At 46.8% G+C, this 22,901-nt stretch overlaps 1 protein-coding gene across 4 annotated transcripts in view; it reads left to right on the plus strand.

Moving 5' to 3' along the window:
• The window catches only part of MICU1 (mitochondrial calcium uptake 1), a 113,920-nt gene that overhangs the window by 76,270 nt on the left and 14,749 nt on the right, over positions 1–22,901 (plus strand). For all 4 annotated transcript variants that reach the window (XM_068416677.1, XM_068416681.1, XM_068416680.1 and 1 more), the window contains 2 exons: positions 1,176–1,373; positions 20,707–20,844. In XM_068416677.1, the coding sequence (XP_068272778.1) occupies positions 1,176–1,373; positions 20,707–20,844 (336 nt within the window). The remainder of the gene's footprint in view (positions 1–1,175; positions 1,374–20,706; positions 20,845–22,901) is intronic.

Below are 22,901 nucleotides of genomic sequence, written 5' to 3' on the forward strand. Positions count from 1 at the left end.
GGGGTTGTATTTGGGCTGCTGCAGCTTGCAGGACTTTTGGAGAGCCCTTTGCTTGGGGTGGGTCAGCCCCTGCCTGCACTGGTACTGGTGAGGCTGCACCTTGAGTACTGTGTCCAGTTCTGGGCCCCGCACTTCAAGAAAGATGTTGAGGTGCTGGAGCGAGTCCGGAGGAGGGCGACCAAGCTGGTGAAGGGTCTGGAGGGTCTGACCAATGAGGAACGGCTGAGGGAGCTGGGGGTGTTTAGCCTGGAGAAGAGGAGGCTCCGAGGTGACCTTATTGCAGTCTACAACTACCTGAAGGGAGGTTGTAGTGAAGTGGGAGTCGGCCTCTTCTCCCAGGCAACTAGTGATAGGACAAGAGGACACAGCCTGAAGCTTCGCCAGGGGAGGTTCAGGTTGGACATTAGGAAGAATTTCTTCTCAGCAAGGGTCATTACCCATTGGAAGGGACTGCCCAGGGAGGTGGTGGAGTCACCATCTCTGGATGTGTTGAAGAAAAGCCTGGACATGGCCCTTAGTGCCATGGTCTAGTTGCCATGGTGGTGTCAGGGCAATGGTTGGACTCAATGATCCCAGAGGGCTCTTCCAACCTGATTGATCCTGTGATTCTGTGCAGCCCAGCTTGCCACACAGCCCCAGGGATGGAGCAGCTTCCATCCATGGCGGAGAGCAGCAGGCAGCAAGGAGGGGGTGCCCTTGGCTAGAAAACCCCTGGTTTTGTGTGCAAGGGGAAAGGAAACACGATGTGAGCTAACTGGGGTTGGTGTGAACTAGCAAGGATGGGCGGTAAAGTAGCAGTGGAAGCTCCAAATCGTGTGCAGGCTTTTGCCTTCCTCACGGTTGCCTCGGCTTTCTCTCCTCCTGTGGCTTCACTGGGAACAAGCTGCTCTCTGCTGACCAGACGTAGGATCAGTGCAAAAATGCTCATCTGCAAACTGGGTGAATTGTTCCTTAAAACTAGTTTTAAGCATTTTATACTCCTCTTTCTTTAAAGAGGACTGAAAAAAACAAAGCCTAAGTTCAGCCAAATTTTTGAATTGTCATGTCTCTTAAGAATTATTTCAGGAAAAAAAGAAGTAATGACACGTCTGAGCCTGGAGTACTTTGTGCTGATATTTGACTAGTATAAGTCCCAGTGGTGTTGTTGATGCTAACATCCTCCCTCTTATTTTTAGGTCCAGAGCATCATTCGCTCCCAAACCAGCATGGGCATGCGCCACAGGGACCGGTCTACAACGGGGAACACCCTGAAAACTGGCTTCAACTCTGCACTGACAACATACTTCTTTGGGGCAGACCTGAAGGGGAAGCTGACCATCTCCCACTTCCTCGACTTCCAGCGCAAACTGCAGCACGATATTCTGAAGCTTGAGGTTTGGGTTATGTTTTTACTTATGGTGGAGAAGGCGGTGCAGTGTAGACAGTGCTGCATGACATGGTTTCTGGAGGAAGAGCCAGGAGCATGGGAGGGGTTTGGAGGGAATTACTACAGCTGCAGCTCGTAGCACTCACAGATCAAATCTGTTGTTGAATTTCTGATGAGCATTTTGGTGCCTGTGGCACACCCAGGAACGTCTCTGGCTTTTGTTGGTAGCCATTCCTGTGGAGTTGCAGCAGCAGGCGGCACATCCTGGGTGCATGTCCTTCCACGTGGTGCTTGCCTTGCCAATGCCTTGGCATGCCGATGGAGATGATCGTGAGATGCTTTAGAAAAAGACAAAACTTCAAAGAAAAACCTGCTAAATAGGTGGTCTCTGTTGTATGACCTCCATTATTCACTACTGGGTTAACATGCTTTATGAGAAATGTCCATATATTCTGAGACTCTTACCCTTCAATTGAATTGAGGGTCTTCTTTTTTCTTTGCATTACCAGGAGTTAGCAGCAGCTCCCAATCTTCCTCCTCCTAGTCACATAGCTGGAATTTAAGCATCAACCTTCAAAACTTGGTTCTTTCAACTAAAGCGAGTACAAGAATAGCAACAGGGGACTCCTTGGTCTGTGTCTCAGCTCCCAAGTGGAGCTGACTCAAAACCAGTGTCCTTCTCTGGAGCAGGCTTAAGGGTTTGAGCTGGCTTGAGCAAAGCCAGGCTTTTATTTGCACCAGAAATGAGGATTTTTTTTGCACAAGAAGATCCCCCCACAACCATAACCTATTAAGGCAACATTATTTGGAGCTCAGTACTGCTTCACTCTGATGTGTGAATGTCCACGTGCTCAGGTGCTGTGATCCAGCTAAAGGACAGCATGTTATTAAGTTCCTATTAAGTCAGTTGTTGCAAAATTAACCTGAATTTATTCCCTTTTTTTTTATTTGGAGTTTTATGAATCTAAGTAAGAAACTGACCCAAGGACTAATTTTTTTTATGAAAGTAATTGTCCAGTTCGCTGACTTCATTTAACTGGTCATTAAAGCAGGTGGTGTGGCTCTGCATTTGCAGGAGGAATAGGTTGGTTGAAGAAAATGTTCTTCATGAACTGTAAAGTGTCAGTTCCTCAAGTGCCTCTACAAACTGAAAATGGATGCAATGCTTTTTAAGGTTAAGAAACATAAGATGAAGCCTGAATGCAAAGGGAAGAGAAATAGAGATTATTCTGTCCTCACTTGCTGTCCTGCTCTGGTTTCCCACTGCCACGTTTGCTCCAGGGATGGGCAATGAGGAGGCACTACAGTGTTATTCCTGACCCTGTGCTCCCTCCACGGGTCCCCACTTAGCTCATTAAGAAGCAATGGGGTGTTTTTCCATTTCACAGTACTCGTTCTTCCTTTCCTCCTGCAATAGTTTAGTATTAATTTAGTTTTTAGTGATTTCAGTCAATTGTACGTCTTTCTGGTGAATGTTAGTTGCCTTTCTAACAAGTTGCTTCTTAATTGGGGACAGTGCAAGATATTTATGTCTTGGTAAGTTAATGAATATCATAAATGCATCATTATTGAGTTCCTGACAGCACCCTGGAGCACGGTACCATGCTGTGCTTAGCATTTTTGATACTCATTTTAACTGAAAGATTGACCTATGCAAAGGTAACAGTTCTGTGCTGCCAAACTTAATTTTTTTTCCTGAGTTCATGATACTAAAGCACCTGAATTTTCTGTTAATAGTTCTCATCGATTTGGGCAATACAGGCCTATTTCTGTCCTCAGCGTTCCGTAACGTGGCCTCTCTCCTCTTCTGCTTTTATCTCTTTTGGCATGATCTCCCACCTTCTCTCCTTGCTTCACATTTGATGTTTTTATGCACGATCAAGCAGCTTTTCACACAAGTGTATAGTGGGTTTGTGTTGCTCCTGTTCCAAGGAGTGCTCTAATGAACTCAGCCACTTAAAAAACATGGTAATTCAGAGAAGAGGCATCCCTCAAGTATTTTCCTTGACCCATGCAAATCAGGAGAATGTGAGAAGTGGCGCTAGGAAATACTGTACTACAAAGCAGCAGGAAACTCACGTAGCTGATTTTTAACAGCTTCCATTGGTTTATGTGTTTATTTGGGTAACGAGCCTGTGAGCACAGTGGTCCTTGGTCAGCCTCGTGCTCGACTATCCATGCAGATCATCTCTGGGTCCTTCTCTTGGCATGGCTGGTGTTACTGGTAGACAAGAGGGAGCAGAAAAAGAGCTGGTGGCAGATCTGCCAGAGCCTCAGCTGAACTCTTGTACCCTCATCTACTCATCCTTTGCTGGCTTAGCAAAATTAGGACATGGTCTGAAGCTGGACTCTTAATTTGAAAACCAGTTTTTGTTCATGTTAGGTGTCTGAACTCTAGAAAAGGCTTTGGGGAAATGCACTGTGAGCAGGTCTGAAGAATATCTCCTGGGGCTGGTGCACCCCCGAGTGACACAGTGCCGCTGTTCTCAAACTGGGATGCTTGCTTTCTCTCTTCCAAAAGAAATCTGCTTTAAGAAAGACCTTTTTTAAAGCTGTTTTCCCTTCGGCTCAGGATCCAGACGTGTCTGCAGATAATACACCTGAGAGCTGGTTTCTTCTGCTGACTGTGAAGGTGCAACAATAGTTTCTGACCTCATGAACCCACTTCGCTCTTACTGATTTTTGGTTCATTTTTTTTTCTTATCAAGAAGTTCATGCACATTTCTTGTTAAGATCAAGCAGAAACTTTCTCTGAGCAATTAGATCAGACAAATCCTTGAACAGTTCTGTTTTCCTTGTGGGTAAAGTGCTGACAGCATGTTTAAGTAACCATGGCCTGGTGGTTTCGTCTTCCCTTCTACTTATTTTTTCTGATGAAAGTACATTTTCCATCATTTTATGGAAACTCAGCAATCGGCTCAGTTGTGGGATGGGAAGGATGACAAAAGTAACCACAGCCAGAGGGAGAGGAGAAACTTTTAATGGCTTATTATGACTTTTTGTAGTTTGGCTACTTTGAGAAAGCCATGGCCACCTCCTTGCGTTGTGGGGTGGCCCAGCTTAGCTAAGGCTGAGCCACGGGATCCAACCCACTGAATGGGGCAGGCTCCCAGCAAAGTCCTTGATGTTTTCTTACTGCATTCACGCTGCCTTGCATTAGTGCCTATGGAAAGACTTCCTTTCTTCTTGTCGCTTAGTGTGACTAACGGTGACGAGTTTGTCTGGACAGGCTCTGCAGCTATGAGGGGTCCTGTTAGGACAGGAGGGATTTGGCTCGAACGGTGCTTTTTTCTTTTCGAGTGAAAGTACTCTGTGAGTTAGGAAGATGAACAGGACTTGACATCATTGTTTATGCTATTTCTGCTTGTTAGTGTCTGTCCTAGATATTCCCACGTCCTTGGTGGACCAAAAGGAGTCCCAGCCAGCCTGTGGGTCTCTTCCAGCCTAAATTTTTCTATGATTCTGTAAGTGCCTGTAGAAAAGATGTGTTAGCCCTTTGTTCTCCACATTTGCGACACCTCACACATCTGTGGCAACCCAAAACCTGCTAATAGCAGTGATTTAATCTCCATACTTAGTCTTGTTTTATTTCCCCAGGCCTCTTTCTGCCAGCAGTGGGATACGTGCCTATGGCGTAAGACCTTAGTAAATAATTTTTTTTCCAAATTGCCTGCAGTGAGATTTCTATAGCACATTGTTTCCCTGATAGTTACTCACAGAGGGCATTTGTTCTCAGCTGAATTAGTGAAGCGGGTGCTAATCCACCTTGTAGGTGTGGGGCTGTCTTCCTGGCAGGAGATACCACAGCTGGAGAGGCACGGTTGTGCTGCACGGCTTCGAGCAACCCCACATCTCAGTCTGGTGTGATCTGGGGTCTACGCTTGGAGGTGGTGGGATGCAGCTTCCCATGGAGGAGCTTGCCACATAAGTTGAGGAGTGAGATCCTCATGCAGATGTGTATACTTATGCTTAAACTTGGGGATCTTTGCAGATCGTTGTTTACCCAAGGATGAAGGATGTCCCAGTAGTGGTCCTTCCCAAGCAAAAGGTCTTTTCAAGCACTGGAGCAGAGAAGTAAAATACGATTCTGTGAGAATATGGCAAAGGAACCACACATCATTGCTGCAGTCCGGATTATCACCTATTTTTTGTGTCTGTTATGTGACAGGTGATGTGAGAGAGAGTAACTCCTTTACCCTGGAAACTCCTGGTTTTGTGACCAACGTTGATACGATAGCTGCTTGGTTTGTTTTTTATGAAGAGGGGGTGATGGATGGTGTTGTGCAATTCCATCTGTGCGTATCTCATTAGAAAGTCCTAGATGCCTTCGGGTCTCAACCCTGTCTTAACTAATATTCTGGTTCCAGGAGGCATTTCTAATGCTTCTCAGTCTGGTTTTAGGGTAGTAACTCAAGTCCATAACTGCCTGTCTGTTCTGAGTCCTGCTGCTAGGGTATCTGAGTAATCCTGTACAGAGTATTAAAAACTACCATGTTATTATCATCTTACTTGAGGCTTTTGGGGTTCTTCCTTGTTTTTATATGGGCTTGCAGGTTGACACAGAATTTGGATGTTTTGTTAACATAGGTGGCAAAGTTTGCAGTAATGAGTCACGTATCTTTGTATCTGCTGCAGTGATTTAGGTGAAAGAAAAGAGTAACTTAAATCAATTGTTTTGACCGGCCTGAAAAATGAAGTCTGGCAGTGTCAGGCTAAGCTTTGTAAGGAAAGGCCCAAAACTTAGACTTTAGGAGGTGAATTTGCTATTGAACTTACATGAGACATTTTTATTTTGAGTCACCCTTACGGCAGTCTCTGTTATGGTTAGCTGTGTTGTCTCACAGAGTTGTCCTTTAACTGCTGCTCTGCTCTCTGTCAGCTTCACTGCTGGCCTGACCATCATGGAAACAATGATGGGGGATGTAACATTTTCCCTTTTTTCTTATAAATTCCTCCTTCTCTGTGTCCTGGAATGAATTTTGTATACTCACCTAGTTTTGTCAGTTCTATATCTGTATTCTCTACATCTCCTTTAGTCCCCTACTTGCTTTCTCTTCCTTCACATGGTCCTTACGTATGAAAAGCCAAACCAGCGCTTGTGAAGTTGTCTCTTTAATGGGGCAATTAATGGCGGATACAACAATTGCTTGGGTTCTTTGTTAGTGGTTTCCTGACCTGGTTGCAGCCTGCAGTGCACCTCACGGGTCCTCTGTTTCTCCCAGAGGATGAGTGATTCAATGGGAAGGTGAGGTGGGGATGGAGAATTGGGAGCACCCAGGCTCGGTAACGTAGTACCCCACAGCTTGAGAGCTCCTGCCCCGGGGAGCACAAGCGCTGTAGCTGGGTCCTGAGCAGTGGGAGGGAGGTAGTCCAAACCCCAGGCAAACAGTGGCTGCTGTGAGAGGGAGTAGGTGAAGCACGGGATTAGAGCAGGGAGAGGAATATTAATAAGCTGAAAATACAATTAAAAAGCAGCCGCTTTTTTAAGCAACCAAAGAAAAACCCAGAGCAGCTTGGCTTTTACATGTGTGTTCTGGTGTGTTGCCTAGGAGCTGCTTCTCTGCTAAGGCAACAGACCAAATGTGTGCTTACAGGCTGCCTGGGCAGCTGCAGGATGGGTGCTGTGAAGCCGAGAGACATGGGAGGTGGCGGTGGAGGATCAGGTCTGTTTACCGAGGGCAGATCTCCTGCGGTGATCCTCTGCTCCCCAGTTGTCCCTTTGTGCTATTATGTACCAAGTTCAGTTCAAGTAGGTTCAAGTTCAGCCTGAACCTCTTTCTCTTGGTCAATCCCAGCTGGCAGAGGCAGATTGGGAATGAAGAGGTCCGTGGATGGGATGTCGTGGAGATCATGCCTGTCTCTATCCGAGTCTGAGAGCGCGCGCTCTGGGTCTGTGTCACTGTTGGCATGCCCTGACTCCAGCTTCAAGGTATGTTGATAGTCAATAACCTTTACAACAGCAGCTCTGGAAGGGAAGAGGAACTTGACATCGAGGAAGTTCTTACTAGAGTCAGGGATGGACAAAGCCACAATGAGTTTAGTGCCAAGGAGAGAGGAGTTATCAGGTGCAGATCTATATACTCCCTCTTCTGTGTTTAATGTGTTAAAAGTTTTAGGGAATATAAATATGGCTGATGACCATGACTTTGTGATGGAGAGCCATGAAGGTGTTGTGGGTGACAGAATTTTGTGACATCTCCACTTAAAAATGGGATCATCTGACCATCATGAATATTCACTATTCATGTTGGGGAACTCTGTAGTTAAGGAGTCACAGCCCAGCGTATACATATGTAAGCTGGGAATTTCTAGGCAGGCAGTTGAACTGATTTGGACAGCTCATCATGTTTTGGATGGCATTCAAAGCTTCTGGCAGCCTGCTTTTGTCTTTGTGTGTGAATGGAAAGGGTCACGTGAAGCTCTCAGGTTGACCGTACTGTCTCAGTTAGAGGTTGGGGAAAAGCTGGCCTTGAGTTTTTGTCCAATGTCGGCCAAAGACTTGGTAAGAATTCAGACTGGGATGGTAGTATGGAAAAAAATCTGGGAAACAGGAATAAGTTACGAGGCCATGGCATGTGCAGCTTAAAGGAAAGACAGAGGGGAGATATAACTGTCTTCCTAAACATGAGCAATCACTGTAAAGGAGACTGAGGCAAGTGATTTTCATCAATCAGTAACAGCAGAGCACATAATGAAGGGCTTAAATGTACACCAGGGAAAGTTTAGTTTAAATACAAGGCAGGTTGAATTTCAGTCCCTTTTTTTATTAAGAAGGGAGAGTGCCGGTGGGTGGGTGGATGGTTTGCCGTCACGGGTGAGGTGCTGAAAGCTGTGCTTTGTGCCTCTGTTGGAATATGCTGTAAACACTATTCCTAACTAATTTCTCCCCAGTACAGGCTGCAAAAGCTAGTGGGGAAATTGTCCGTGCCAGAGAAATCAAACCCTTCCAGTGCTGCACTCGGAAAGGTGGAGGAAGAGTCAGGTATCAGCTGTGGGGTGGTTTAGGGGGCTGAGGATCATAAGAGCACATCAAGCATCTGCATGAAATGCTTGGTGTGAGACATCCTGGAGGTGCTAACCAGTGTGCTTCAAGGAGTGGTAGATGCACTGGCCCCTGGGCTCTGCTTTGGTCGACTCTGTGCTCAGCCTACATGAACACAGGAAAGACTCTGTCTGGCTGTGTGCATTGAAATCAAGTAAGGTTAAGGGCAGTGACACCAAGCAGGTACCCACCATCAAGCTGAGAACGTCCTGTGGGCAGCACACCAAAATAATCAGTGGTCCAGAAGTGTGCCGGTGAAGCTGGCACGGGTGTGACAATATGTGTGCATTGAGGTGAGCTGCTTGTGAGGATTGCAGGGACATTGCTTGAACGTGCAGGAGCAGCTTTGCCATCTCCTTGTTTGGGACGGGTGCATCAGGGACTGACTAAAGCAACCACTGTGGTATACGCTGCTGCTTTGCTTGTGTTTGAACCGGGCGGCTTAAGCATGGTCGTTGCAGCAGCTCTGCAGGGGAAGCCGTCTGAGGATTTTATTGGGATTTCTATTTATTGCATCATTAGTAGCAGCAGAGGGTTTTGCTCTGGAACAACAGGCTCCTTCGGTTTATGAAGTGTGTGTAAATCCACTCCCGAGCTCCCGCAGTGCAGCGCGCTGAGCCCTGCGCTCGTGCAGGCAGCAGAGCCTTTGTAGGACCCCTGCAAATAAAATCCCAAGGGTGTTATTTTGATTAATTACCTTGCCACGAGAGTGTGTGTGGAGGTTTGTATCGCCGAGCCCATAAAGAAGGAGGGATAAGCTAGTTGGCATAGCTGCTTTTGTTCACGTGCACACAACGCAGTTAACCAAGAGCCAGGGAGTCCCAAAAGTTGATGGCCAAAAAAAAGAAAGCTTTTGTGGCTTTGTTCTGTTACTGCGGAGCCGTTGCTGAGGCGTTTGCAATGTCCCGATTAGCTGACAAAAATCAAAGCAGATGTTTAGGGCTGTGTGTTTTCCATCTTCCCCTGGACCCTCAAGTACAGTGACTATGGGAGAGTGGGCAATGTGTTTTATTAATCACAGGAAAAAATGAAATGTTTATCACCCAACAGGCTTGCTGTGCTTCCTTGGGTGAGAGCTGGGGCTCTTCAGCCTGGAGAAGAGAAGGCTCCAGGGAGACCTCATAGCAGCCTTCCAGTACCTGAAGGGGATACAGGAATGCTGGAGAGGGGAGTGATAGGACAAGGGGGAATGGTTTTAAACTGAGAGAGGGGAGATTTAAATGAGATATTAGGAAGAAATTCTTTGCTGTGAGGGTGGTGAGACACTGGCCCAGGTTGCCCAGAGAAGCTGTGGCTGCCCCCTCCCTGGCAGTGCTCAAGGCCAGGTTGGATGGGGCTTGGAGCAACCTGGTCTGGTGGAAGGTGTCCCTGCCTGTGGCAGGGGGGTTGGAACTAGATGATCTTTAAGGTCCCTTCCAACCCAAACCAGTCTGTGATTCTATGATTGTATGTCGGCCAGCTTCTTAAGCACGACCCAAAATAAATACAAATCGAGTCCTGCATGATAACAGCCCGCTAAAATCTCTTGCTGGGAAGTTTTCTGATGAACAGTTCTTGTAGCAGGTATCTGACTTCTGCCTCGCCCTTCGGCTATCTGAACAAAAGCTTTAGTCCTCTTGCTCTTTTTCCCCTTTCAAGCTCCGAAGACAGAGCTGTTCTGCACCTCCACACTTTGCTGTCTGTGCTTCAGCTCCGGACTTTGCTTCTGTTGGTGCATTAAGGATGTGCGAGCAGGATGCAGGCACTCTTTTTTCCATGCTAGGCTGAATCAAACTGCTGCAAACGTATTTTTCTTGGCAAATGGAGCGCCAAGGTCAAGCAGAAACAGCATAAACCCTTAACAGGCAGTAGGAGAGCTATATTTCTTCATAAAATTGTGTATATCAGTTCCACAGAGATTTTTGTGTTTTTCAGAGTAACAGTTTGGCTCCGGTACTTGTGGCTCCGCTGTGGGTATCCATGTGAGGGGGCTGGGAACTCGTACTACTTCTGAACTTCGCTCTTTTCTCATTCCGTGAGCGTGTAGGGTGGAAAAGCTGCTCTGTTCCTCACGCCGAGGTACCTCGAGCATTGTCGAGGGCAGGAACGGCAGTAACAGAGCCAGGTCTGGAGAGCAGCAGTGGCAGGTCGCTGCTCATCTCTTCCCCCTCTCCATCCCGGCAGTCAGGCGAGTGCTTCCCTTTAATTTATCAGACATGTCCTTTCCCCTTAGTATTACTGATTCCTCTCCTTTACATTTCCTTCCTTTCATTCCTCGACTGCATGAAATTTCCAAATGCAGATCTTTTCTGAGCTGGCAAGAAGTTATTTTGATTCATGAGGATGGATTTCAGGTGCGGCCATCTTTACATAACCTTTTCAAATTGCTCATTAAAGTGTAACAAGTTGCTGGTGATTGGAATTAATTTTTTTTTCCCCTTGCAGGCAGCAGTGGCATGCCAAGGTCAGTGAAACCTCAAAAGCATCTATCAAACACCTGGTCTGCTGGGACTGGGCTGCTGCTGACAGATGTACATTTTTTAACCTGGCTGCTACATATTCACTTCAGCTGCTCTTGGAGAGCAGAAGGAAGGTGCGAACAGGGAAAGCGTTCGGAAGATTAGATTTTTCTCGTGTGAAAATAGCTCCCTTTTCCTTCACAGGGGTATTTTTTAAGATAAAAAAGAGAAGCAAGCTGCTGCTGGTAGCATTGGGAGCGTTTCTCCTGACCTGATCCAGCTGTACAACCCACGCTTGAGTCCAGGGAATCAGGTAGGGGATGGAGTTAATGGGCAATTAAATAATTCGGATGCTTTAGCTACATTTACAAAGCTCAGCGGTGGTTTCCAAACCTGAGGGCTTTGCGGTGCTGTCTGCCTGTCCCCGGTGGAGCAGGGACTGCCACCAGCAGTAGGCAGCGTGCCAGCTTGGCACAGCTGGTCTTGCAGCATGCCAGGGCAGGAGCTGAAGGCAGGGAGCCTCTCAGCCTGCTCCAGGCATCGGAGGTGGGTCGTGGTGGTCGTGGTTTGCCTTTCTCTAGCGATTATCCAGCTCTGGACTGACTTTCCTGAGCAGCCCTGGTTTGCGCTGCCCAGCATTGCAGGGTGATGCCCAGAACAACCTGCGCATGATGGTTCAGGCTGGGTTTGGCTTTTCTTCCTCTGCATTTCACAGAATCACAGAATCAATCAGGTTGGAAGAGCCCTCTGGGATCATCGAGTCCAACCATTGCCCTGACACCACCATGGCAACTAGACCATGGCACTAAGGGCCATGTCCAGGCTTTTCTTAAACCCCTCCAGAGATGGTGACTCCACCACCTCCCTGGGCAGCCCCTTCCAGTGGCTAATGACCCTTGCTGAGAAGAAATGCTTCCTGATGTCCAACCTGAACCTCCCCTGGTGAAGCTTGAGGCTGTGTCCTCTTGTCCTATCGCTAGTTGCCTGGGAGAAGAGGCCGACTCCCACTTCACTACAACCTCCCTTCAGGTATTTGTAGACTGCACTAAGGTCACCTCTGAGCCTCCTCTTCTCCAGGCTGAACACCCCCAGCTCCCTCAGCCGTTCCTCGTAGGTCAGACCCTCCAGACCCTTCCCCAGCTTGGTCACCCTCCTCTGGACTTGCTCCAACACCTCAATATCTTTCTTGAAGTGCGGGGCCCAGAACTGGACACAGGATTCAAGGTGTGGCCTCACCAGTAGCTCTGATAAGCTTTAGAGCTGTTTCTTTGACTGGTCTTTACCAAATAATGTAACTGGGCTTTGTTGGTCCCGTGCAGTGGCTCTTTGCAGGCTGCCAGCACCCTCCGTGAGGCTGCATCTGGAGCAGGCTGGGGTTTACTTTGCAAAACCCAGTGTTTTAGATCCATGTGTACTGGAACCTTTCAGCATAATTAAGAATAAAATGTAATATTTTGAAACCTTTGATCTTTCCAAATAAGTTTTTAGAAACTTTTGTCTCGCTTTCTTGGTGCCTGTGCAAACGCTACAGCTTGCTTCCAAATATATTATTTTTTTTTTTCGGACAGAGGAGGTTGCTGGGGTTTAGGAAGATGTACAGTGTTTTCCCCCTTTTTTTTTAATTCCCCTGTCATAATTGTATATGCAACTTGACAAGAGATCCTGGCAGCCTGCTTCTCCAGAGCAGTAAACAGAGCCAGTGCTGCAGCAGTTTGCAGATAAATAATATATTACAGCCTGTCAAATAAAGCTTTGAGCAAATACCGCTTTAAAGGGTCATATATTGTGCATCTGAATATTACCCTACAAATCATTATTGCCCAGACCCTTTTCATTCCTTATTACGCACACTGCAGCTCTCAGAACAGGTCACCTTTTTCAAGTACCCCGAAACCTGACAGAATTCGTATTACAATATTTCTGCTATCGGTGTTTGTTTAGCCAGCATAAATAAGCTCAAAAATCATCCCTCAACACTTCTCTCTCCATCCAAAAGTCCTTGTAGATTTTTTTTTTCCACTATCTCAATTGGAAATAAGAAGTGGTGCGCCCACGTTTATTTTTTAGATGTTTGCTTTGAGATTGTAGGGAATACGTAGGGGGGTTGTTTTTTTTTTTTTAGGAGAAGCCTTCCTAGAAACTTAAGAGCCTGTTAAAATATAGCTAGGTATTTTGCTAATAAAGTGTTTAAAAAGGATAGAAATCATATTGCTGGGATGCCTGGTTGCAGTTAGTTTGAAGTTGAAGAATATCTACATCAAATTTTACAGAAGATGCGTTTAGGAGTATTTCCAAAAGAAGATGCTGATTAGTGCACAGCAGTGCCCTGCTTTGTGGTATTTGTGTGTAATATCCCTTTTAAAACTGTGACGTGACCAGGTTTCATACTCATTCCTGGTGTTTCTAGACTAGCAAGGCCATGCAGTACCTCTCGGATGAGCCCCTGCCCTGGGAGGTACGGGCATAACTGCAGAAAAAGCAGCGCAGAGTGTCGCTTTCTCCGGGTGGCTCAGCAGTTGGTATTCCTGTTGCAGGATAAGTCCAAAAATATAGACTGAAGTACCAAAGCAAAGACCAAGCTGATAGCCCCATCCCGTCGCCCCGGGGCTGCTGGAAGGGTTGTACCGTAGGGATAATCGACAAACAGCGTGGGAGGTGCCACTGCTTTTTCTTTTGGTGTTGCTTTAGGAATCACAGAATCAATCAGGTTGGAAGAGCCCTCTGGGATCATCGAGTCCAACCATTGCCCTGACACCTCCATGGCAACTAGACCAGGGCACTAAGGGCCATGTCCAGTCTTTTCTTCAACACCTCCAGAGATGGTGACTCCACCACCTCCCTGGGCAGCCCCTTCCAATGGCTAATGACCCTTTCTGAGAAGAAATGCTTCCTAATGTCCAACCTGAACCTCCCCTGGTGAAGCTTGAGGCTGTGTCCTCTTGTCCTATCACTAGTTGCCTGGGAGAAGAGGCCGACTCCCACTCCACTACAACCTCCCTTCAGGTAGTTGTAGACTGCACTAAGGTCACCTCGGAGCCTCCTCTTCTCCAGGCTAAACACCCCCAGCTCCCTCAGCCGTTCCTCGTAGGTCAGACCCTCCAGACCCTTCCCCAGCTTGGTCGCCCTCCTCTGGACTCGCTCCAACACCTCAACATCTTTCTTGAAGTGCGGGGCCCAGAACTGGACACAGGATTCAAGGTGCGGCCTCACCAGTGCCGAGTACAGAGGGACGATCACTTCCCCAGACCGGCTGGCTACACTGTTCCTAATAGAGGCCAGGATGCCATTGGCCTTCTTGGCCACCTGGGCACACTGCTGGCTCATGTTTAGCCGGCTGTCGATCAGCACCCCCAGGCCTCTTTCCGCCAGGCCACTTTCTAACCACTCTTCCCCCAGCCTGTAGCTCTGCATGGGGTTGTTTTGGCCCAAGTGTAAGACCCGGCACTTGTTCTTGTTGAACCTCATGCCGTTGGTCTCGGCCCATCTATCTAACCTGTCCAGATCCCTCTGTAGGGCCTTCCTACCCTCCAGCAGATCGACACTCCCACCCAGCTTGGTGTCAAAGTCCAGGCTGTGTTTTTCATCGTGCTGGGTGTTTCCTCTCGCATCGATGGACTTTGAGGCTCTTGCTGGTCTTGGTTGATCTTAAACGCCGTTTGAACCTCTGCAGAGTGCAGTCACTGGAAAGGGCATGATGGTTATTTTAATAATCTTCTTCAGCAAACGAAGCAAGCAAACAAAATAAGCCACTATTCAGTGTACAGACCAGGTTAGGAAGGAGAAGAAATCCCACTCTTCACGCGTGAGGTTTTTACATCCATTTGGGCTTGTATGGTGATCCTTAGCATCAGCTGAGCCCTCTCTGAGGGTTTTGGTGTTCGTAGTTCAGTCTGGTGGCAGCAATGACAATACACTGCTCCCTGGTTTTTAAGCAGTTTTTTATACTTGCAATCTCTGATTAGACAGGGTTTCAGCACTGGGGTTTTAGGTAGAAATTTCTCATATTAATGCTATTGGTTATGACAGATTTTAAGAGGAGGGAGGAGAGCCAGCTGGAATGAGAAGTCTTCCCCTGAGGAGTGTCTGGTACCCAAGCTTGACCTTTTGCTGAAGGAGGGATGTCCTGGAGGCAAGTTAAAGTTTCATCTTGCATTTTCTTTCCATGTCTCAGCCAAAGCCACCCATCCCACCACACTGAGCCTGAACTGGAAGGGGCAATTCAGCCCGTACAGCGCGCCAGGGCCGCAGGTCTATGCTCATAGAGACACGATGCTGTTTGTACCCTAAACCTTCAGTTTAAATGACATTTTCTAGTTTCCCTGTTGTTTCTCAAATTGCTAAGTTTACGAGGTGGATGGTCCGAGTCCGTAGCAGCATTTGCAGTGCCTCATCTCCATGGTTAAGGAGGACCCAGAGGAGGTCCTCCTGCCTGTGCCAGATGGCTCCTTAGCCATCAGAGCTGCTTCATTTCCCAGCAAGGAGCCTTGCAGCTGGTGGTGGCAGAAGGAGAGATAAAAGAAAACCAATGTCTCCGTTTAAGAAGTTCCAGCGGATTTTTGAATAAAGATGTTTCTCGTGGTGGTGTCTCTGAATTGGTTCAGGCTGGATGCTTCTCAGAAGCTGGCGTTTGATTTCCCACAGGAGAAGGTGGATTGAGTTAGTGGGGGAAAAAAATGGTGAAGCCTGGAAGCGGAGTGATTATGGGTCTGTTGTTTTATGGTGCATCCTTGTATTGCCTTTCTGTGAAGTTATGCAATTAAGGGGATGTGGAAGCAGAGGAAATTGTCTGTTTATCTGCCTTCTGCTCTCCTCATGTGATGAAGCCTTTCTTCCCTGCATTGAAGGAAAGAGAGCAGGGTTATTTATTCACACAGAAAGCTAAGCTAGAAGGAAGCCTACCCGCATTTCAGCTTATAGAGGAACATGCAGATGTTCATCCTGTCTGATGGGGGTTTTTTGGGGGTGATGGGAGTATTTAACACATGTTTAAGATTATGGGTAGTCCCTTAAATGACTGTAGGAAGTATCCTAATGAGGTATGTGGACTGGCTGCTGGGACTGGGTGAGCGAAGCTGGGTCAGGTTGGCAGTGGGAGAGTGAAGGGCTGCGCCCCATTTCTCCTGCCTTCATACCCTCCTATAAATGCCTGTGATTTCCTTGCACATCATGTTGGCTTTTAAAGAATTTCAAAATATTGCCTATTGTATTTTAGGCTAATTTCTTCAGCATCTCGGGCGTCCTGGCTTGCGGGCAGAGCACTGGAGAGTGTTATATTTCATTATTTACTGTATCCTTGCCAGTGTGTGGATGCAGAATCTTCTGCTGGCACCAAGTGGCTGCGGGTGGAAGCTGCTCCAGAGGTACTGGACTCGCTGGCCATCTGTGTTGCGTGCGTAGATTTTGGGGCTGCAGTTCAGAGAGGGGTAGGACCCCCCCTGTTCCCTCCCCAGTTTCCCTGATGGTGGGTGTCACACGTGGGAGCTGCTCCGTCCCACGCTGGCTGGTGCCCTGCGGTGCTGGCTGAGCGATTGCCTTGGCCGTGCTTTTCCTTTCTTTGATATATAAAAGGGAAAAAGGCTGTCAGAGGACTTGTTTGCTTGTAATAAATCTCAGTGTGCTCTGCCCTGCATCCCATCCTTCTGGGATTTTGTTTTTTTTCCCCCCGAGTGACTGGAAAAATAACCTGTATGGTAACATCACATGCGGAAGGCAAAGGATCGTGATTACCTGGGAAAGGACACTATTTTTCCTGCCTTTTCAAATACCTGGGGCATTTTAACACTTCACACTGTTTGTAGACTGTGTATTGAGTACTGAAAGAAAAAGTACTATAGGCTTTGCACCCTCCTTCATTTTCAAGTGGAGACGATGGGCGAGCTGCGTTCAGTTGGCCAGAAGACATTCAAGAAGGCAGGAGAGCACAGATGTGGTGCCCCTGCTCCCGGACAGGGGCGTGGGAAAGGAGGTGTCAGGGTACCTGTTTGGGTTTTTTAAAAAAAAAAAAAAGCTGAACTCAAGGTATTTCCACTCACAAATCATCGAAGCCGAATTTCTTTACGAATAAACACAATTGCAAACATGTCAGAAAAAATAAGCAGAATTCTCTCACTAAAACTTTTCTTTCTGCATCATCTTTAAATGACATCCCCCACTCGTCCCTTCTGTAATTAATTTAAAGGTATCTGGCACTAGCTTGGAGGTAAGTTTTGAACTTTCTTTACCCATCACTGTAATTTCGTTGCTTTTTCTCAGTTCAGTGGTGATTATATTTGAGTTTAGAAACTGGTTGTTGACCAGCCCTCGCTTGCCAGCCCCTTTCTCAGCTGGCCTTTGCAACGAACACCTCGTGGCTGCCAGGAACTGACTTTGGGCATCTGTGACTGTTTCAGTTTAATGTTAGAGGTGTTCATTTTAAAGTGAGACAAACCCAGAATAAGAAGCATTAATTTCATGGTTTTCAGGCCTTTTAATTTCTTGTGAATAATATTTGTATGGTGTTTCGACTCATCATGGCACCTGCTGAAATTGAAAAGTTGGAACCAGTTTTGGCGCCCACAGGGAGGGGAATGAGTTGGTTTATTCACAGGGTCTCAGGATGATTTTGTACTTTAAAGAGATTTGTATAAATAAGTTTTTAGTTCCTTCACCTTAGATTTGTTTTATTTTGTCCTTTAGCACAATCTCCCAACTGTGCAATAAATCAACAGATTAAAGCTCTTCCGTCTCCTGCAGTGGGTCTACTGCAGGTGAGGCTCTTGCTTGTTGTGATCAGGACTCGGGCCATGGCAGTAGGATGGGCGCTCTCCTTCATTTTCAATAAATTTTGCAAGATGCCAAAAATACCACAAGCATCAGCGTGTTAATTGTGCTCCACGTTTCGCTGCTGCTGCTCAGAGCTGGTGAGATCCTCATAGTTGAATATTGGAGTTATTTTTAATGGACACTGTAGAAAGGTTTGCCTCCAGAACGGTTTTCTCTGCGTGCTTTGGCTCATGTCTTTGATAGTCAATGCAATAGCACTTGTTATTATTTTCCCTGTAGTACAGAAGAATCCTCGGTGCCTGGTGTAGACCAGATTGCCCAAACCCAGAGTTTTGCTGCACCTCTGTCCATCCTTTCCTTGCGTGAGTGATAGTTGAAAGCATGCCAGTAGTGCCTGCAGGGAAACTTTTGGGCCAGTACGCTTCGTTTCCGTGATGTAAAAGGATTAGCGGGTGCCAAGTAGCATCAGGCAACCTCTTGGGGGAAAAATTTGTCGTGTGTCTGTTTAGACACATCAGTCCAAGGAAACCCCTAAAACCCTAAGGACCAGAAGGTGAGAAAGTGAATCACATGAGGAATAAGCATTTTTCCCCATTGCTTGTTCTCTAGCTGTAAATGTTTAGTAATAGGTGCCTCTACATAAGATAACTTAGTTTTCAATAGTGACATTTGGGATGCAGAAGTTAGTTTGCATTGAATTTTACAAGTAATCCTGCTGAAAGTGTGCTTGTCTCCCTTTCTCCCAGCTGTAAACGTTGACTGGAAATTGCAGAGTTATTCATAATGTACCACCTTGCCCCAGGAAATCCTTAAACCATCGGTGTGTTTCATTGGCTTTTATTTGGGAAAGCCCGAGCGAGGGGAGCCAAAGGGCTCGCTGAGACCCTTTGCATCAGCAGTGGGCCAGTTGCTTCGAACATCTCAGGGTCATGGCTGAAAATGGGAAAGAAAGAGGAAAGCTGGGCTGAAACGATGTGTTTAGGCATCACGCTCCTGTTAAGACTTCTTCAGTGTAGCGTTTTGAGAATAATCCTTTCTTATCTTAAAGTTGGTGGGCTTTTAGACGCTGACTTCAAGACTTTTCTAAGCATATTCACCTCTTATGAGGTTGATTTGAGATATTTGGACCCGTTTCTTATCCTTTAATAGAAGATACTATCTCATGATCTGCTAAAACTTGGGATATTTGAAGGCGGTTGGTAGAAAAATGCTGGTTTGTGTCTTTTGAGCTGCAATTAGGAATATTATAGTAGAAGAAAGCATCGGTGCTGCTTTTGAAACAGTACTGACTGTGAATTTTTGTATCTCTTGGGTATTGTAAAACTTCTTTGCATTCTTCAGACGTGGCAGGAGGGACTACCTCTGCTTTTTAATGAAGAACGCATACTTTTCCTCCAAATGAATTTTCCCTCTCCTTTCCTCAGCATGTGGGAAGAGGAGAAGCCAGTGTTTTGCGTCGTAAATAAACCCCAATGTCTGTATCAGTTGACAGTAAAAAGTGCCATCATTTTTCCCAGATACTGCGTGGGCCACTGAAGCGAAAGCACAAGGTGCCCAGAAGCAGAATATGTCCAGCTGCGAGCTGCCTCCTGCCAGCATCGTCCATCCAAACCCCTCTAGCCCCAGTGTTTCGTGCATTTCAAGTGCAGTAGGAACCACTTGGTATCCCACTGGGAAAAGCAGTAAAAGTCTGGCCGATATGCTAATAACTAAAAAATACTTACCCCCAACTTGGGATTAGCATGAAAATTGTAATAGCTCGTTTGCACGCAGCCTAGTTGTTTCAGAGCATAGCTAAGGAGAGTATATATATTAAAAGGATACATAGCCAGCCATGTCTGGAGCTCTGCCTACACACAGATTGAAAGCAAGGCTGGTGGATCCACGAGCTTTCATCTCCCCACCTTGATCTCGGTCAAGTGCCTTGCTAGCCTTCGTGTTAGCTGTGTAATTAAGCACAGAAGAGCGGTTGAGGCAGAAATGGTTAACTCACTGAGCAGAGTAATGTCATGTCAGTGGTACTGAGTTGTTCTGGAGGAGTTTAAAAGTTAATTTTGTTGTTAAATGTCATCTTCTGGCTTGTGATCAGCTATAGTGTAGGTCAAATGTTTTCTGATAAATCTGAAGAAATCGCGTAAGGGATCCTGAATGATGAGGTCTGTGAAACTGAAGTTGGTTGAAGTCTTAACGTTGATGTTTCTACAGCCACAAAGAGGTGGGGGGAAGAAAGGAAAAGATGAAATCTGCATTATTCATCTAGCAGAGACGTGGTGCCCAGACCCAGCACCTTCCCAAGTTGGGAGAATTGCTTTTCCCTTCTCCCCTGCAGCGAAAGCCAGAAGAACATGAAGTAGTGCTGGAGAGATGGTTTAATGGAGAAGACCTGCACCCCGAAGGGGTGAAAGGCTTGTGGGAAGTTCTGCAGGGCCCTCACAGCAGCGTTTGTAAGGGTCCTAGGACAAGGAGAACTTTGTGGGACGGGGGAAGGTGAGGTCTGGAGACATCCACAAACCTTCCCTTGCTGAATCCACCTATACAGGGCTTGAAGCAGAAAAGAGCTACAATGAGACTTAGTTTTTGCAAGATTTTTCTTTCATGTTTATTAGCCACAAGCACCCTTTATAGCAATCATGGAACCACTCCTACATACACTTCTTTTGAAGTACACACTTGCAAGTTAGCTCAGTCCTGCACCGGTTTTTGATCAATCAGAAAATGTCACTGCAGCAGCCAAGTTCTTTGGATGTTTATTCAGACGTCCAAGCTGGAGGTGCCTGTGAAGGACACCTTAGTGTTTGTTCTTGCTTTTGATCCCTTTGGAGACCTGTGGATGCTAGCTTGGTTTCAGTTTAATCATCTTGCCTTTTTAAGCCCAGCTCTACAAACGCTGTCCCCCTACGAGATAAAACTAGGAGGGCGGGATACAAAGAGTTCTTCCAGAGGTTGTCCAAGGAATAGCCCATAGGGAAAGTGTTGACTTATGGATGGAGATAGTCTTGGGGGAAGCGAATATTCAAATGCGTTAGGATTTGTCCTTCAGCAGTGTTTCCTGAAATGTTCATTTTTTATTACAGTGCGTTTTTTTTTTTCCCTTCCAGTTTGAGCGGCACGACCCGGTGGAGGGGCGGATCACGGAGCGGCAGTTCGGGAGCATGCTGCTGGCCTACAGCGGGGTGCAGTCCAAGAAGCTCACCGTCATGCTGAAGCAGCTCAAGAAGCACTTTCAAGATGGAGAGGTAGGGATTGAGTGCACCCTCGTAAATTTGCAGATGACACCAAGCTGGGTGGGAGTGTCGATCTGCTGGAGGGTAGGAAGACCCTTCAGAGGGATCTGGACAGGTTAGATAGATGGGCCGAGACCAACGGCATGAGGTTCAACAGGAACAAGTGCCGGGTCTTACACTTGGGCCACAACAACCCCGTGCAGCGCTACAGGCTGGGGGAAGAGTGGTTAGAAAGCGGCCCGGCGGAAAGAGACCTGGGGGTGCTGATCGACAGCCGGCTAAACATGAGCCAGCAGTGTGCCCAGGTGGCCAAGAAGGCCAATGGCATCCTGGCCTCTATTAGGAATAGCGTAGCCAGCTGGTCTAGGGAAGTGATCGTCCCTCTGTACTCGGCACTGGTGAGGCCGCACCTTGAATCCTGTGTCCAGTTCTGGGCCCTGCACTTCAAGAAAGATGTTGAGGTGTTGGAGCGAGTCCAGAGGAGGGCGACCAAGCTGGTGAAGGGTCTGGAGGGTCTGACCTACGAGGAATGGCTGAGGGAGCTGGGGGTGTTTAGCCTGGAGAAGAGGAGGCTCCGAGGTGACCTTATTGCAGTCTACAACTACCTGAAGGGAGGTTGTAGCGCAGTGGGAGTCGGCCTCTTCTCCCAGGCAACCAGCGACAGGACAAGAGGACACAGCCTCAAGCTTGGCCAGGGGAGGTTCAGGTTGGGCATTAGGAAGCATTTCTTCTCAGCAAGGGTCATTAGCCATTGGAAGGGGCTGCCCAGGGAGGTGGTGGAGTCACCATCTCTGGAGGGGTTTAAGAAAAGCCTGGCGCCATGGTGGTGTCAGGGCAATGGTTGGACTCGATGATCCCAGAGGGCTCTTCCAACCTGACTGATTCTGTGAAAAGCACACGCACCTTGTTAGGCAGTGCCGGGGAGACACGCTGACTCTGCAGATGATAAATAGTGGTCAGTGTCCAGATCAGGGTGTAGGCTCGTCCCTATTAAAATGGATGCTGTAATTTTCAAAATTTAAATTCACTGAACGGCACACTGGGTCTGGAGCCAGGATAAACATTGGAGACGTGTTCCTAGTTACTGGCGCGACCTTGGATTAATTATCTGCTACGACTGGGCAGTTTATTATTTAGTTATGAACTTATGTGAAAAATTATTTGCATTACTCCTGACTTAAAGAGGAATAAGGGTACAGGTCCTACACTCATTAATTTAGTGAGAGACCTTGGAATAAGACATCCATACTAAAGGGATGTGCTTTATCAGGTAAGGCAAGTATGGGCTGCTGAATTACTGCAGTATTAGAATTTCATTTCTGCTTCTATAAAGATGGATTTTCTTTTATTAACTAGGTTATAAACAAGTGATTCGTCAAAATGAGAACGGATGGAAAGCCTTTGGCTGCATGTTGGGTTGGTCTGACTGTTTTAGAGCCGCTTCCTCCTGACATCAGAACTGGCGTTTATTTCTTAACTGGTTTAGATGCAAAGTATGTTATAAAACACAAGTGCTGGCCAGGGTCTAGTCCTTGTTTGTCCCTTTTTGATGCCTTACCTGGACTCCTGTGATGTGCAGGAATCCACAGTCCATGTCAAGCCACTCCAGTAACATTTTCCCTCCCCATTTTCTCCCTCTTTCACTGGTGCTGGAGGAGAATTTGGGCGTACTGAAGCAGCGGGGCACGTAGACTAATAGATCTCTATTAACTGCAAATAATGCCAAAAAAGTTAAAAACTGGAGGAAACCATAAGCAATACCTCTGCTCCCCCTTGAGTTTTAACAGGAATCATTTGATTTCTCATGGAAAAAATACTTAACTGTGATGTGTGTCTAACAGAAAATATCAGCTCTGTTGTTAACGTTCCCAAACTGTCAATTCTTTTGCTGTGATTTAGGGGGTTTTAAATATATATAGAGAGAGATAGGTAGATACATACATACACACAGACATAGATATTATTGAACAGTAGCTGGGTGTACGAGAAATCAGGCAGAGGGAGTTATTTTGGAAGGTTTCTTACAGCAGATGTTTTCTTCCTTTCATGTGTAAGCCAAAACCCTGATA

The sequence above is a fragment of the Nyctibius grandis genome, chromosome 20 (assembly GCF_013368605.1).
Source record: "Nyctibius grandis isolate bNycGra1 chromosome 20, bNycGra1.pri, whole genome shotgun sequence".
NCBI classification, from domain to species: domain Eukaryota; kingdom Metazoa; phylum Chordata; class Aves; order Nyctibiiformes; family Nyctibiidae; genus Nyctibius; species Nyctibius grandis.